This window comes from Callithrix jacchus, chromosome 5 (genome assembly GCF_049354715.1).
Source record: "Callithrix jacchus isolate 240 chromosome 5, calJac240_pri, whole genome shotgun sequence".
Classification (NCBI taxonomy): Eukaryota; Metazoa; Chordata; class Mammalia; order Primates; family Cebidae; genus Callithrix; species Callithrix jacchus.
Genome location: NC_133506.1, coordinates 96186574 through 96201904, shown reverse-complemented (window position 1 = coordinate 96201904; position 15331 = coordinate 96186574). Strand labels below are relative to the sequence as shown.

General features: G+C 39.7%; 1 protein-coding gene and 1 non-coding gene across 3 annotated transcripts in view; one reads left to right on the top strand and one right to left on the bottom strand.

Moving 5' to 3' along the window:
• The window catches only part of PPM1D (protein phosphatase, Mg2+/Mn2+ dependent 1D), a 52582-nt gene extending 42592 nt beyond the window's left edge, over positions 1–9990 (top strand). The window contains exons 5-7 of one of the 2 annotated variants that reach the window (XM_017972501.4): positions 1917–2159; positions 4882–4930; positions 8544–9990. In XM_017972501.4, coding sequence (XP_017827990.1) covers positions 1917–2159; positions 4882–4911 — 273 coding nt within the window. In that variant the 3' untranslated portion in view covers positions 4912–4930; positions 8544–9990. The remainder of the gene's footprint in view (positions 1–1916; positions 2160–4881; positions 4931–8543) is intronic. The other variant, XM_002748187.7, reaches the window with a different exon arrangement.
• On the bottom strand, positions 7466–7567 carry LOC118154293 (U6 spliceosomal RNA). The gene has a single exon (XR_004744170.3). It is a non-coding gene; the product is annotated as a U6 spliceosomal RNA (small nuclear RNA).
• Positions 9991–15331: the final 5341 nt, after the last annotated feature.

Here is a 15331-nt window from a genome sequence, read left to right as displayed (position 1 = left end):
TTGGATGCCCTTTATTTCTTTGTCTTGCCTAATTGCTCTGGCCAGGACTTCCAGTATTTATTTATTTTTTTACCTGAGACAGAGTCTTGCTCTGTCTCCTAGGCTGGAGTGCAATGACACGATCTCGGCTCACTGCAACCTCTGCCTCCTGGGTTCAAGAGATTCTCCTGCCTCAGCCTCCCGAGTAGGTAGGATTACAGGTGCCTACCAACACACCTGGCTGATGTTTGTATTTTTAGTAGAGACAGAGTTTCACCATATTGGTCAAGCTGGTCTTGAACTCCTGACCTCAAATGATCCACCTGCATCAGCCTCCCAAAGTGCTGGGATTACAGGCGTGAGCCACCATGGCCAGGCAACTTCCAGTATTGTATTGAATAACAGTAGTGAGAATGAGGCATCTTTGTTTATTTTAGTCCTTAGAGGAAATACCTTCAATTTTTTTCCTTATTCAGTATGATGTTAGCTGTGGGTTTGTCATTTTGAGGTATATATCTACTATACCCACCTTTGATGAGGGGTTTTTTATCATAAAAGGAATGTTCAATCCTATAAAATGCTTTCTCAGCATCTATTGAAATAATACGCTTTTGTTTTTGAGACAGAATTTCACTTTGTCACCCAGGCTGGAGTGCAGTGGTGCAATCTTGGCTCACTGCAACCTCCATCTCCTGGGTTCAACTGAATCTCCTGCCTCAGCCTTCTGAGTAGCTGAGGTGGGAGGATCACTTGAGCCTAGGAGGCTGAGACTGCAGTAAGCCGAGATCACACCACTGCACTCCAATCTGGGTGACAGAGGGAGACCCTGTCTCAAAAACAACAAACAAACAAATTTCTACTCTTTTTCATCATTCATTTATTTCTTCAGGTACTTTTAATACATGTAGGCAGCCGGGCGCAGTGGCTCACACCTGTAATCCCAGAACTTTGGGAGGCTGAGGCGGGCGGATCACCTGAGGTCAGGAGTTCGAGACCAGCATGGCCAACATGGTGAAACTCCATCTCTGCTAAAAATACAAAAAAAAAAATTACCTGGGTGTGGTGTTGGATACCTGCAATCCCTGCTACTAGGGAGGCTAAGGCAGGAGAATTGCTTGAACTGGGGAGGTGGAGGTTGCAGTGAGTTGAGATTGCGCCATTGCAGTCCAGCCTGGGCAACAAGAGCAAAACTCCGTCTCAAAAAAAAAAACAAAAAACAAAAAACATGTAGGCTTATTTTCTGGAGTACATCATTTTCATTTCTATTCTGTGAAACTTAGCAGATTTCAAATTTATGTATGACACTGAAAGCTTTATTCCAAGCCACATTTATTTGCACAAAATGAGATCCTTTTGGTTTTGTTTCCCTTACTCATTTGGTTGGTATATATTTGTTCTCTTTACTATAAGCAGTTACTGTGTTACTTTTTCTCCATATGAGTGACATTGTTTATACACACAGATACACAAAGTTGTTTATATTTCCTTTTCTCTGGATTTTGTTTATATTCTTTGACAATTTTTATGTTGAGTCATTGTTTTCGATTTGCAGAAGCTCTTATGTTAGGAGGAAATTGACCCTTTGTAATGATTTTTTTCACCATGCCTGATTGTCGTTTGTGAATTATGTTTTCTAAATAACTTGATGTTTACTTTCTAAGTAACTTCTTTATAACTTTTTCTAATTAAAGTTACAGTGAAGGCTGAGTTTCTTGATAATTTCTGAGTGAAATTTAGTGACAGTCTAAAACTGTGTTTTGTTAGTATTTGTTTTAATTCAAGAAAGTACTATTTTGACATAGCTAAGGAAACTGGGGATAATGTGTGAAAATTTGGGAGCTTTATTTAGGCCACAATGAACACCAATTATTTAATTTGATATAGATGTAGTGGCAGCTAAATCTAAGTTACTTTCCTTCTTATTCTTTTGAATACAGGGTGAGCACGGACAATCTTGTGCCAAAATGCTTGTGAATCGAGCATTAGGCCGCTGGAGACAGCGTATGCTCCGAGCAGATAACACTAGTGCCATAGTAATCTGCATCTCTCCAGAAGTGGATAATCAGGGAAATTTTACCAATGAAGATGAGTTATATCTGAACCTGACCGATAGCCCTTCCTATAATAGTCAAGAAACCTGTGTGATGACTCCTTCCCCATGTTCTACACCACCAGTAAAGGTATATAGTTCCATAGTTTTTAAGTTATGTTTTAGTAGTCATCAATTCTTTGGTTAGTGTCACCTGGAAACAATTTTTAAATTCTTACAGGATTTTGGATTTGAACTCGATTCAACAAAGTGATGTAACTTATTATTAAAGAGCGATCTTTACGTCAGTACTAATCTGAATGCCAGCTGTGTGTACAGAACTAATAAAAAGTTGATTTTGGCTTATTAAGAATATTATCATTTGCCATCTGATGCCATGAACATTATTTTTAAAGTATTTAAAAGTTAGTGAAGCACTTAAATATATTTTATTTGAATCTCATAGCCCAGAAGTAGAGCAAATGTTATTATTTCATTTTATCAGTAATAAACCTGAGAGATTAAACTGTCCAAACAAGGTCATAGAGAATCAAGATTGAGCTGGACCTGAGGATAGCAGACATTAGAACTGGTTGTCTATTAACTTGTATAAGAAACCTTATTCCATCATCAAGAGACCCTTGAAAGCTGTAAATAAAATGAAAAAAAAAAAAAAAAAAAAAAACAAAAAAAAAACTTTTCCTCGGCTGGGCACGGTGGCTCACACCTGTAATCCCAGCAATTTGGGAGGCTGAGGTGGGCGGATCACGAGGTCAAGAGATCAAGACCATCCTGGCCAACATGGTGAAACCCCATCTCTACTAAAATACAAAAATTAGCGGGGCATGGTGGCGCACACCTATAGTCCCAGTTACTTGGGAGGCTGAGGCAGGAGAATTGCTTGAACCTGAGAGGTGGAAGTTGCAGTGAGCCGAGATTGTGCCTTTGCACTCCAGCCTGGTGCCTGGCGACAGAGCAAGACTCTGTCTCAAAAAAAAAAAAAAGAAACCTTATTCCTGTTTTTTATCCATGTTAATATTGAATGAGTTTAAGATATGCTGTGAAATAACCAAATTTTAAGTTGATATCATACTTTCCTGTTTTGATTTACTAAGAATTCAAATACCTGGTTGTGTTTTCATACTAATTTTTTCCAATAAAAATTAGCAATATTGATTGATAATTGCTTTAATATATAGTATGGCTATTCTGGCCTTCTGAGAATGTGTTTTCAGTAGACTGACCATTAAAATGGGAAATATAGCAAAATCTAATGTCATCTATTCAGGCAGTTTTTTAAAGTGTCAAAGGCTTTTAATTTTGGGCATTGTAATTCTATAGCTAGTATTTGGAAATGTATTGTCACTGTTTGGCTTCCTTTCGCTTTACATACATATGGAAAAAAACACATATGGTCAGATGAAATGGAATATTTTCTTTTTTTGAGACAGAGTTTCACTCTTGTGGCCCATGGTGGAGTGCAGTAGCTCGATCTTGTCTCACTGCAACCTCTACCTCCTGGGTTCAAGCAATTCTTCTGCCTCAGCCTCCCAAGTAGCTGGGATTACAGGTGCCTGCCACCATGCCCTGCTAATTTTTTGTATTTTTAGTAGAGATCAGGTTTCACCATGCTGGCCAGGCTGGCCTTGAACTCTTGGCCTCAGGTGATCCACTCACGTCAGCCTCCCAAAGTGCTGGAATTACAGGCATGAGCCACTGTGCCCTGCCAAAATGGAGTATTTTCATTTACAAAAGCTTTCTTTGAAAACTGAATGGTAATGCAGGTTGAAACCTTTTAAAACCTCTTTATTTTCTTTTTGAAGCTGTGAAGGAGCTTATGTTTGTCTATTTGCCTATTTCTGAATATTTGTATGTAATTTTTACTTTTATGTTCCCTAATAAACCGACCTTTAGGTAGTGTAGAGGAGGAGACATTAGGGTGGGGAACAGTGTGAGGGACAAAAGGGCATTCTTAATATTGACCTCAAATAAAAATTATTGTAGTCTACTGATTGGCATTAGTAAACCCATACATAAAATATATTTTAAAAATTACTTAAATTCTGATAGTGACCTAATAATAACAAAGTAAAGATAAGGAGATGTATGTATGCCAAAACTTATATGCAGGTATAGTTATTTGTTAACCAGTTGGCCATGCCCAAATACAGGAAAATATTTAGAGTAATTCAGAATAATTAATATTGTTGGCTCTGATCTAACAAGTAACAAAGACAAATTTCTGTGCAGAAATTGTTTTTGGTTTATTTACCTTAATTGACATAAAGTTGAATATTCCTGACTATATTTTATCTATAACATTTATATCATTGTTAAAGTTATCTCATGTTTAGTAGCACAGAGATAAATTTATTTTTATTATTTATTTATTTTCTAAAGACAGTGCCGTTTCACCATATTGGTCAGGCCGGTTTAACTCCTGACCTCAGGTGATCCACCTGCCTCAGCCTCCCAAAGTGCTGGGATTACAGGTGTGAGCCCTGTGCATAGAGATAAATGTAATGATTATTTGGTTAAGATTGAATAGTTTCAGAGACTTATTCACATTCAGACTATGCATTTGAGACTAGATTTGTCTGTAAACATGTCAACTTCCATTTGAATTCTGACGTAAATTAGTCTTTGTTTTGGGATGAAGATAGTGGAAAAGCCTTTGTTTAAGTGGTAGATCACTGTGACTCACGTTTCTTTCTGTTTGTTTAGGGCAAAACTAAATTTAGCTATGTTTTATAAGCTAAGATTTATAAGAAAGGAATGGAGAAGAGAGGAAAGAGATTCAGAAAATTAAAATTTAAGATTTAGTTGTGTTTTAGGCACCAGTTTGTAATTAATTGTTTAATATTGGATTACAGGGTAGATGGGAGCAGAAAGTTGATCTCTGAAGCAGTGAACTTTTTTAAAGTATGTATTTTTAGGGGGTAACCTCAATATAACGTAATTGTTTTATGAACATGCAGGGCTTAGCAGTACAAATCAATCTGGGTTAAGTCTAAAAAGTCTAAACAGTTGCCTGTGCTAACAGATGCAATGTATTCTCACCAAATGCCAATAAAAAGAGAAGAAAAAGGAAAAGTTCAAGGCGAAAGTGGGGGAAGAGAAGCCAGCACACCTGTAGTGTCAGAATAATAATAATCTATGCATTTAAAAAGATATAGCTGGCCTGGTGCGGTGGCTCACGCCTGTAATCCCAGCACTTTGAGATGCCAAGGCGGGTGGATCCTGAGGTCAAGAGATCAAGACCATCCTGGCCAACATGGTGAAACCCCATCTCTACAAAAATTAGCTGGGGGTGGTGGTGCATGCCTGTAGTCCCAGCTACTTGGAATGTTGAGGCAGGAGAATCCCTTGAACCCAGGAGGGGGAAGGTTGCAATGAGCTGAGATTATGCCACTGCACTCCAGGCTGGCGACAGAGCAAGATACTGTCTCAAAAAAAAAAAGGCACACAGCTAAACAAAAATTAAAATATATTATGTTAACTCTGAAGTCATTCCATTATTTTTTTTTTTATAGAGGAATTCCTGTTAGTAACTGAGAATTTTTTGTTCTTTTCTTCAGTGTCCATTGGTCCTAACGTCAATATATATGTGTTTTTTAATAAAGCATATTAATGTTTGTTGTTAGATTGAGATCATTTTAGAAACAAGTTTCTGGGCCAGGTGTGGTGGCTCACCCCTATAATCCCAGCACTTTGGGGGGACCAAGGCAGGTGGATCACTTAAGGTCAAGAGTTTGAGACCACCCTGGCCAACATGGTAAAACCCTGTCTCTACTGAAAATACAAAAATTAGCCAGGCATGGTGGTGAACACCTCTATCCCCAGCTACTCGGGAGGCTGAGGTAGAACAATCACTTGAACCTAGGAGGCAGAAGTTGCAGCGAGCAGATATTGTACTACTGCACTCCAGCCTGGGTGACAGAGCAAGACTCAGTCTCAAAAAAAGAAGCTTCTGGGTGCCTTGAAGTTTCCTTTTATTTTTGAACCTCCCTGCCTCTCTTATTTTCCTTTCCTTTTAATTCTAGACAATGGAAACATTCCTATTATAAGTACATTTTTATATAGCACTTTTAAGAAAGGTGTTTATTAATAGAGGATTTTATATCAGAAAAAGATCAATATGTCTTTATTTGCCGCTCTACAAAAGGATTTGCTTGGGCTTTTCAGAATCTGTTAGAATTTTAATAAATTTGATTGAGAGTCCACTTGAGGAAAATTTTACATGTTTTGGGGGAGAGAGTATTTATGCTTTAACTCTGGACCTTGATAAACTATTAAGACAATGATTTTGTGAAATGTTATTAGTTTGGAAGAGTTGAGTTTGATAGTAAGAATGTTCTTATCTGGAGATGAGCCGATATTCTGCGTATATGTAGATTTATTTATTTACTTTTTTTTTTGAGATGGAGTTTTGTTCTTGTTACCCAGGCTGGAGTGCAATGGCGCGATCTCGGCTCACCGCAACCTCCGCCTCCTGAGTTCAAGCAATTCTCCTACCTTAGCCTCCCGAGTAGCTGGGATTACAGGCACACGGCACCGTGCCCAACTAATTTTTGTATTTTTAGTAGAGACGGGGTTTCACCTTGTTGACGAGGATGGTCTCGATCTCTTGACCTCGTGATCTGCCCGCCTCGGCGTATATGTAGATTTAGAGCACTACACCAAAAGTAGTGGTGCATATCTATCTAGATTGACATGAAGCTTTTTTAAAACAGCATTTTTAAAAACAGTAAGTGCCCTCGATAATTCTCATTTATTTCATCAACTGGGAATTTCCCTTACCATTTCAGTAGGGGCCCATGTGTACCACTTTTCTCAGATCACAGGATGGTATTTAGTGTTTGCAGGATGAGTGCAAAGCAATATTGATGAGTTTCCATTATGGCATAGTTGCTTTAATGTTGTACTTTGCTTTAATAATGTGCTTTAATATTGTAATGTTTCCCACACTGCATACTCAAAAATTAGAATTTAGGAGATAGAAAATAAACCAAAAACCACAATTTTGTTGCTTATCCCACTGAGGTGCTCATCCGCCACTCCCAGTGGTTACACTAGTTTTCATTACTAAAAAATTGAGATTTTAATTTTTGTTATTTATTTATTTTTTTGTGAGACAGAGTCTCGCTCTGTCACCCAGGCTGGAGTGCAGTGGTATGATCTCTTCTCACTGCAACCTCCACCTCCCGGTCTCAAGCAGTTCTCCCGCCCCAGCCTCCAGAGTAGCTGGGATTACGGGCATGCACCACCATGCCTGGCTAATTTTTGTACTTTTAGTAGAGATGGGGTTTCACCACATTGACCAGGCTGGTTTTGAACTCCTGACCTCAAATGATCCGCCTGCCTCGGTCTCCCAAAGTGCTGGGATTATAGGGGTGAGCCACTGCACCCGGCCAAAAATTGAGATTTTTTTTAAAGTTTTTTTTATTTTTTATTTTTTGAAATATGTAATGCTTCATGAATTTGTGTCATCTTCACACGGGGGCTATGCTAATGTTTGTATCACTCCAATTTTAGTATATGTGCTGCTGTAGCAAGCACTTAATGGCATCTTAAAGTATGTTTTTGATGGTTCTTATGGAAAATATAAGGCTTTTCTGAAAAACAACTAGAGCAATTTCATCAGCATTATGTTATTGTCAAAAGTAAAATTAAAGCATACACAGGCTGGGCGTGGTGGCTCATGCCTGTAATTGAAGCACTTTGGAGGCCAAGGTGGGCATTTCACCTGAGGTCAGGAGTTCAAGACCAGCCTGACCAACATGGTGAAACCCTGTCTTTAAAAGAAAAAAGAAAAAAAGAATACACAGAGTATGCAACACTTTTGATCTTCACCATGTTTGGGTACAGAATAGTGGAAGAGTGAAGGTGTGCCTATGGTTAATTTTGAGGGTCTGGTTTGAAATCTTGTTCCTTAATGTGTCTTATTTTTGGTTACCTGCAAGTAGACAGAAAAACTTGTGACCACAAGAATTTTCACCCACTTGAATAGATTATTTTATAATTTCATTTATTATCCTGAAGACAGATTTCAATGTCACTTTTTTTTTTTGAGACGGAGTCTTGCTCTGTCGCCAGGCTGGAGTGCAGTGGTGCAATCTCGGCTCACAGCAACCTCCGCCTCCTGGGTTCAAGCGATTCTTCTGCCTCAGCCTCCCGAGTAGCTGGGACCACAGGCGCGTGCAACCTTGCCCAGCTAATTTTTTGTATTTTTAGTAGAGACGGGGTTTCACCGTGTTGGCCAGGATGGTCTCTATTTCTTGACCTCTTGAGCCACCCACCTCGGCCTCCCAAAGTGCTGGGATTACAGGTGTGAATTACCCTTACTTTATATTGTCTTCTCACTCAGGTTCTTCCCATTAAACCTTACACATAGTTTAGTAAATATGTGGTGAATGAATTAGTGAATGCATACCATGTTTTGCCATTCTAATAGCTTCATAAGAAGCCTAGTAACACATGTATAGGCTTGTTGAGTTCTAGGATAAATTTTTTCTTGTTTTACCTTATTTTTTAGTCACTGGAGGAGGATTCATGGCCACGACTGAACTCCAAGGACCATATACCTGCCCTGGTTCGTAGCAATGCCTTCTCAGAGAATTTTTTAGAAGTTCCAGCTGAGATAGCTCGAGGGAATGTCCAGGGTGTAGTCATGCCCTCAAAAGATCCAGAACAACTTGAAGAAAATTGTGCTAAAGCCCTGACTTTAAGGATACATGATTCTTTGAATAATAGCCTGCCAGTTGGCCTTATGCCTACTAATTCAACAAACACTGTCATGGACCAAAAAAATTTGAAGATGTCAACTCCTGGCCAAATGAAAGCCCAAGAAATTGAAAGAACCCCTCCAACAAACTTTAAAAGGACATTAGAAGAGTCCAATTCTGGCCCCCTGATGAAGAAGCATAGACGAAATGGCTTAAGTCGAAGTAGTGGTGCTCAGCCTGCAAATCTCCCCACAACCTCACAGCGAAAGAACTCTGTTAAACTTACCATGCGACGCAGACTTAGGGGCCAGAAGAAAATTGGAAATCCTTTACTCCATCAACACAGGAAAACTGTTTGTGTTTGCTGAAATGTATCTGGGAAATGAGGTTTTTCCAAACTTAGGATATAAGAGGGCTTTTTAAATTTGGTGCCGAAGTTGAACTTTTTTTAAGGGGACAAAATTAAAAGAATATACAGTTTGACTTTTTGGAATTCAGCAGTTTTATCCTGGCCCTGTACTTGCTTGTATTATAAATGTGAATTTTGTAGATGTTAGGGTATAAGTTGCTGTAAAATTTCTATAAATTTGTATCCACACAAATTCAGTCTCTTACTCTGATACACAGCAATTGTGACAACAGGGCTAAATGTTTAAAGAAATCAAAAGAATCTATTAGATTTTAGAAAAACATTTAAACTTTTTAAAATGCTTATTAAAAAATTTGTATAAGCCACTTGTCTTGAAAACTGCACAACTTTTTAAAGTAAATTATTAAGCAGGCTGGAAAAGTGATGTATTTTCATAGTGACCTGTGTTTCACTTCATGTTTCTTGGAGACAATTATCTTTCAAACATTTTTAATTTCTGATTTCATAATTCAGAACTAAATTTTTCGTAGAAGTGTTGAGCCATGCTACAGTAAGTCTTATCCCATTAAAATACTATGCAGTATCTCTTACATCAGTAGCATTTTTCTAAAACCTTAATCATCAGATATGCTTACTAAATCTTCGGCATAGAAGGAAGTGTGTTTGCCGAAAACAGTTCCCTTCTTTTTCATACCAGACCAATGGCATTATTAGGTCTTAAAGTAGTTACTGCCTTCTCGTGTTTGCTTAAAATATGTGAAGTTTTCCTTGCTATTTCAATAACAGATGGTGCTGCAAATTCCCAACATGTCTTTAAATTATTTGATATCATACAGTTTTCATTGATTATATGGGTATACGTTCATCTAATAAATCAGTGAACTGTTCTTCATGTTGCTGGATTTGTAGTTGTTGGTTTATTTTAATGGTATGTACAGGTTGAGTATCCCTATCCAAAATGCTTGGGACCAGAAGTGTTTCAGATTTTTTTAAATGTCAGAATATTTGCTTTATACTTAGCTTTTGAGCATTCCTAATCTGAAATTCAAAATGAGCATTTCCTTTGAGCATCATGTCTACTCTGAAAAAGTTCCCAATTCTGGAGCATTTTGGATTTCGGATTTTCAGATTAGGGATGTTTGACCTGAATTAACATTCTGTTGTGCTATGATCATGCTTTAAAGTGAGTTTATTTTTATTTATTTATGTATTATTTTATTTGTTTGAGATGGAGTCTCACTCTTTTATCTAGGCTGGAGTGCAGTGGCATGATCTCAGCTCACTGCAACCTCTGCCTCCTGGGTTCAAGTAATTCTCTTGCCTCAGCCTCCCTCCCCAGAAGCTGGGGTTACAGGTGTGTGCCACCACACCCAGCTAATTATTGTATTTTTAGTAGAGACAGGGTTTTACCATGTTGGCCAGACTGGTTTTGAACTCCTGACCTTAGGTAATTTGCCCTCCTGGGCCTCCCAAAGTTCTGGGATTATAGGTGTGAGCCACCGTGTCCTGCCTAGAGTGAGTTTAAAATACAACTTAAAGTCTTCATTTTTGCATACTGAATTTTGTATTTTAATATAGAATACATTGAAATAGGCTGGGTGCGGTGGCTCACGCCTGTAATCCCAGCACTTTAGGAGGCTGAGGTGGGCAGATCACGAAGTCAGGAGATTGAAATCATCCTGGCCAATATGATGAAACCTTGTCTCTACTAAAATACAAAAAATTAGCCAGGCATGGTGGCAAGCATCTGTAGTCCCAGCTACTCGGGTGGGTGGGAGACTGAGGCAGGGGAATCTCTAACGTGGGAGGCGAAGATTGCAGTGAGCTGAGATCATGCCATTGCACTCCAGCCTGGTGACAGAGCAAGACTCCATCTTAAAAAAAAAAAAAAGAATACATTAAAATAAACTAAATAATAAGAATGTGATTAAGTCAATTATGGCTTATAAGCATTATGTAAAATATGTAGCAATTTAAAATGAATAAAACACTGTATACTTTGGTAATACAGGGAAAAATCTAAAGGAAATTAATACAGAAACACTAACTATATTATTTTGATGTGATGACTTGTACACTGAGGTATTTTTTAATTTATTAATTTGGAACAAAATCTGTCATTGAGAGATTCAAGAGTTCATGAATTCAATGTCATGCACCTACAGTATGCTGCAAACTCATTGGAAACATAACTGTTTTTTATAGGAAAACTTAAAGAGTTTTTCAGATCTTTCCAAGAGAGAGATAGCAACTAGCAGACACTTCTGGAGTCTGTTCGTTGTGAAGGGCCTTTCCATCTTGTACACCTGTAATACTATCCTAGCTGCACCACCTGAAAATCCAGCAAGCCAGGCGTGTTGTCACATGCCTGTAGTCCCAGCCACTTGGGAGGCTGAGGTGGAAGGATCACTTGAGCCTGGGAGATTTAGGCTGCAATGTGCTATGCTCCTGCCACTGCACTCCAGCTTAGGTGACAAAGTGAGACCCTGTCTAAACAAAACAATGACAACAAAAACCAGCAAAACTAAATACATATTGAAATCCATTTGGGCCAGATGTGGTGGCTTCTGCCTATATTGCTAATACTTTGGGAGGCTGAGGTGGGACAATTGCCTGAGCCCAGGAGTTTGAGACCAGCATGGACAACATAGAGATACCCATCTCTGGCCGGGTGTGGTGGCTTACGCCTTTAATCCCAGCACTTTGGAAACCGAGGTGGGTGGATCACTTGAGGTCAGGAGTTCAAAACCAGCCTGTCCAACATGGCGAAACCCTCTCTAAAAAACCCCATCTCCACACACACACACACACACACACACACAAACTAACTGAACATGGTGGTGTGTGCCTGGGGTCCCAGCTACGCAGGAAGCTGAGGTGGGAGGATTGCTTGAGCCTGGGAGGTGGAGGCTGCAGTGAGCCGTGATCATGCCACTGCACTCCAGCCTGGGCAACAGTGAGACCCTGTCTCAAAAAAAAATCAATTTATCTACTTTTTACTTTTTTTTCTTTTTTGCCAGTGGTTGTAGAATAGATGATGTAATCTGTGTTTTTCAAATAAGTTAATGTAAAAAGTGTCATGGCATTCTTTCCTACATCACGTTATTTTTTAGTGCAGTAGAGTCTAATTCCTTACCATATTAATAGCTAATGTTGGAAACCTTTTTGAGACATGTAACTGTACGTGTTAAAATTACTTATTTTTTTGTATGTGTTCCTAGGGCTTTGGTTAGACTTACTCTTTAAGGGAGTTGAAGCTGTTACACAATCACAAATAATACTTTAATGTTTCTGTTTTTCTTAAATTTTGTCTATGTAACACATAAATCATTATAATACATAATGGAAAATTCATGACGTGTAAAATGAAAGCCCCCTCTTCAGTCCCCAAGACAGTCAACATTTCCCCGTTTTTTGTGTGTATTCTTTCAGCCATAGGCTATGCATAGACATGCAATGATTATATTTATCTTAATCTTATTTTTTGAAGATTTTTCTTTATCAGTACATCAAAGAGCCTCATTCTTTAGTATTTTAGTTTACAGATGTAAGTTATTAACTATGCCATTATTTAACTATGTCTATACATTCTGGTTATTTTCAGTATTTTGCAGAAGATAATTCGTGATCTGTGTATCTTATGCCACAAGGATTAAAATACATATTAGTTATCCATTGCTACAAAATAATATCGAAATTTAGCAGCTTAAAACAAATATTGGGCCGGGTGTGGTGGCTCACGCCTGTAATCCAAGCACTTTGGAGGCCAAGGCGGGCAGATCACCTGAGGTCGGGAGTTCAAGACCGGCCTGACCAACATGGTGAAACCCTGTCTTAAAAAATATATATTGGTGGGGCACGGTGGCTCACACCTGTAATCTCAGCACTTTGGAAGGTCGAGACAGGTGGATCATGAGGTCAGGAGTTCGAGACCAGCCTTACCAACATGGTGAAACCCCGTCTCTACCAAAAATACAAAAAATTAGCTGGGTGTGGTTGTGCATGCCTGTAATTCCAGTTACTTGGGAGGCTGAGGCAGGAAAATCGCTTGAACCCTGGAGGCAGAGGTTGCGGTGAGCTAAGATTGGGCCATTGCACTCCAGCCTGGACAATGGGCAAAACTCCTCAAAAAAAAAAAAATATATTATCACCAGTTTCTGAGCCTCAGAAACCTGAGAGTGGTTTAGCTCTGGTGAGTCTTGTGGTTTTCGTCAAGCTACCAACCAGGGCTACAATCTTTTGAAGGTGTCACTGGGGCTAGAAGATTTGCTTCCCACAAGACTCAACAGCTATTGACAGGAGACCTCAGTTGGTTGCCACATGTTCCCCTCCAGAGGGCCTTTCACAACATGGCAGTTAATTTGTCCCCAGAGGAAGCAACCCAGAGGGCAAGGCAGAAGCCATGATGTTTTTTGTAACTTAGCCTCTGGAAGTGTCCTATCAATTCTGTTTTGTTGTTCACACAGACCAAGTCTGCTTACACACAAGGCATGAATTCTAGGAGGTAGGTATTTTTTTTTTTTTTTTTTTTGAGATGGAGTTCCACTTTGTTGCCCAGGCTGGAGTGCAATGGCGTGGTCTTGGCTTAGCTCACTGCAACCTCCACCTCCCGGGTTCAAGCGATTCTCCTGCCTCAGCCTCCCAACTAGCTGGAATTATAGGTCCCTACCAGCCCGCTGGGCTAATTTTTGTATTTTTAGTTGAGACGGCGGAGGGGGAGCGGTCAGGGGGGTTCACCATGTTGGCCAGGCTGGTCTCAAATGCCTGATCTTGTGATCTGCAGAGGTGGGCATTTTTAAATGTCATCTGGAAGGAGGCTATCACAACCTAGAAGTTAAAAGCTTTGATACTCCAAAATACAGCATGTATAACATTTAGTAAGATGTGCACTAGCTATGTTTTGGTAATAATGAGTAATGTTATTTTCATCATCTCCCAGATTTCTGGAAGATTGCTCTAGAGGAGTAAAGCATCTTAGCGTATTTTCTGCCTAATTAAACTATCTCATTAACAAAGTTGAGAATAAATTTAAATTTTTTTTTTTTTTTTTTTGACAGGGTCTCACTTTGTCCCCAGGCTGATGTGGAGTGCATTGGCACGATCATAGCTCACTGTAACCTTTAACTCCTGGGTTCAAGTGATCCTCCCATTTCAGCCTCCCAAGTAGCTAGGACTACACATGCATATCATCACACCTGGCTAATTCTTAAAATTTCCGTAGAGACAAGGTCTCACTACTTCTCTTTCTATGGAAAGAGACAGGGTCTTAAATTCCTGGCCTCAAGTGATTCTCCTACCTCAGTCTCCCAAAGTGCTAGGCAAATTTTAATCTTTCAGGGAAAATATTTAGGCAGTATTAGTGGTTGCATTAGGGATTACAATGTACATACATTTAGAGTCTACTTAGAATCAATGTTCTATGACTAAAAGTGGAATATAGAAACTTAACTAGCTGGGTGTGGTGGCATTTGCCTGTAGTCCCAGCTACTCTGGAGTCTGAGGTAGGAAGATCATTTGAGCCCAGAAGGTTGAGGCTGCAGTAAGTTGTGATCACACCACTGCACTCCAGCCTGGGCAACAGAGTGAGACCCTGCCTCATAAATAATAAAAGTAACAAGTTTTAGCAAAAGGAAAAACAGAGTTAAAAGAGAGCAAGGCGGGTGTGGTGGTGCAGTCCTAGCTCTTGTAGTCCTAGCTACTCAAGGAGATGAGGTGGGAGGATCGCTTGAGCCCGAGAGTTCCAGGCTGTAGTATGCCATGATCACACCTGTAAATAGCTATTAGACTCCAAACTGCACAGCATAGCTAGGCCCTGTCTCTTACACAAAACACAAGCTTTAAAAATGAGACTGGGTGCGGTGGCTCATGCCTGTAATCCCAGCACTTTGGGAGGCTGAGATGGGTGGATCATAAACTCAGGAGTTTGAGACCAGCCTGATGGTGAAACCCTGTCTTTACTAAAAATACAAAAAATTAGCTGGGCTTTGTGGCATGGGCCTGTAATCCCAGCTACTTGAGAGGCTGAGGTAGGAGAATTGCTTTAACCTGGGAGGTAGAGGTTGCAGTGAGCTGAGATTGTGCTACTGCACTCCAGCCTAGGTGACAGAGTGAGACTCCATCTCGGGGGTGAAAAAAATTGAAACAGGGCCGGGCGCGGTGGCTCACACCTGTAATCCAAGCACTTTGGAGGCCAAGGCAGGTGGATCACCTGAGGTCGGGAGTTCAAGA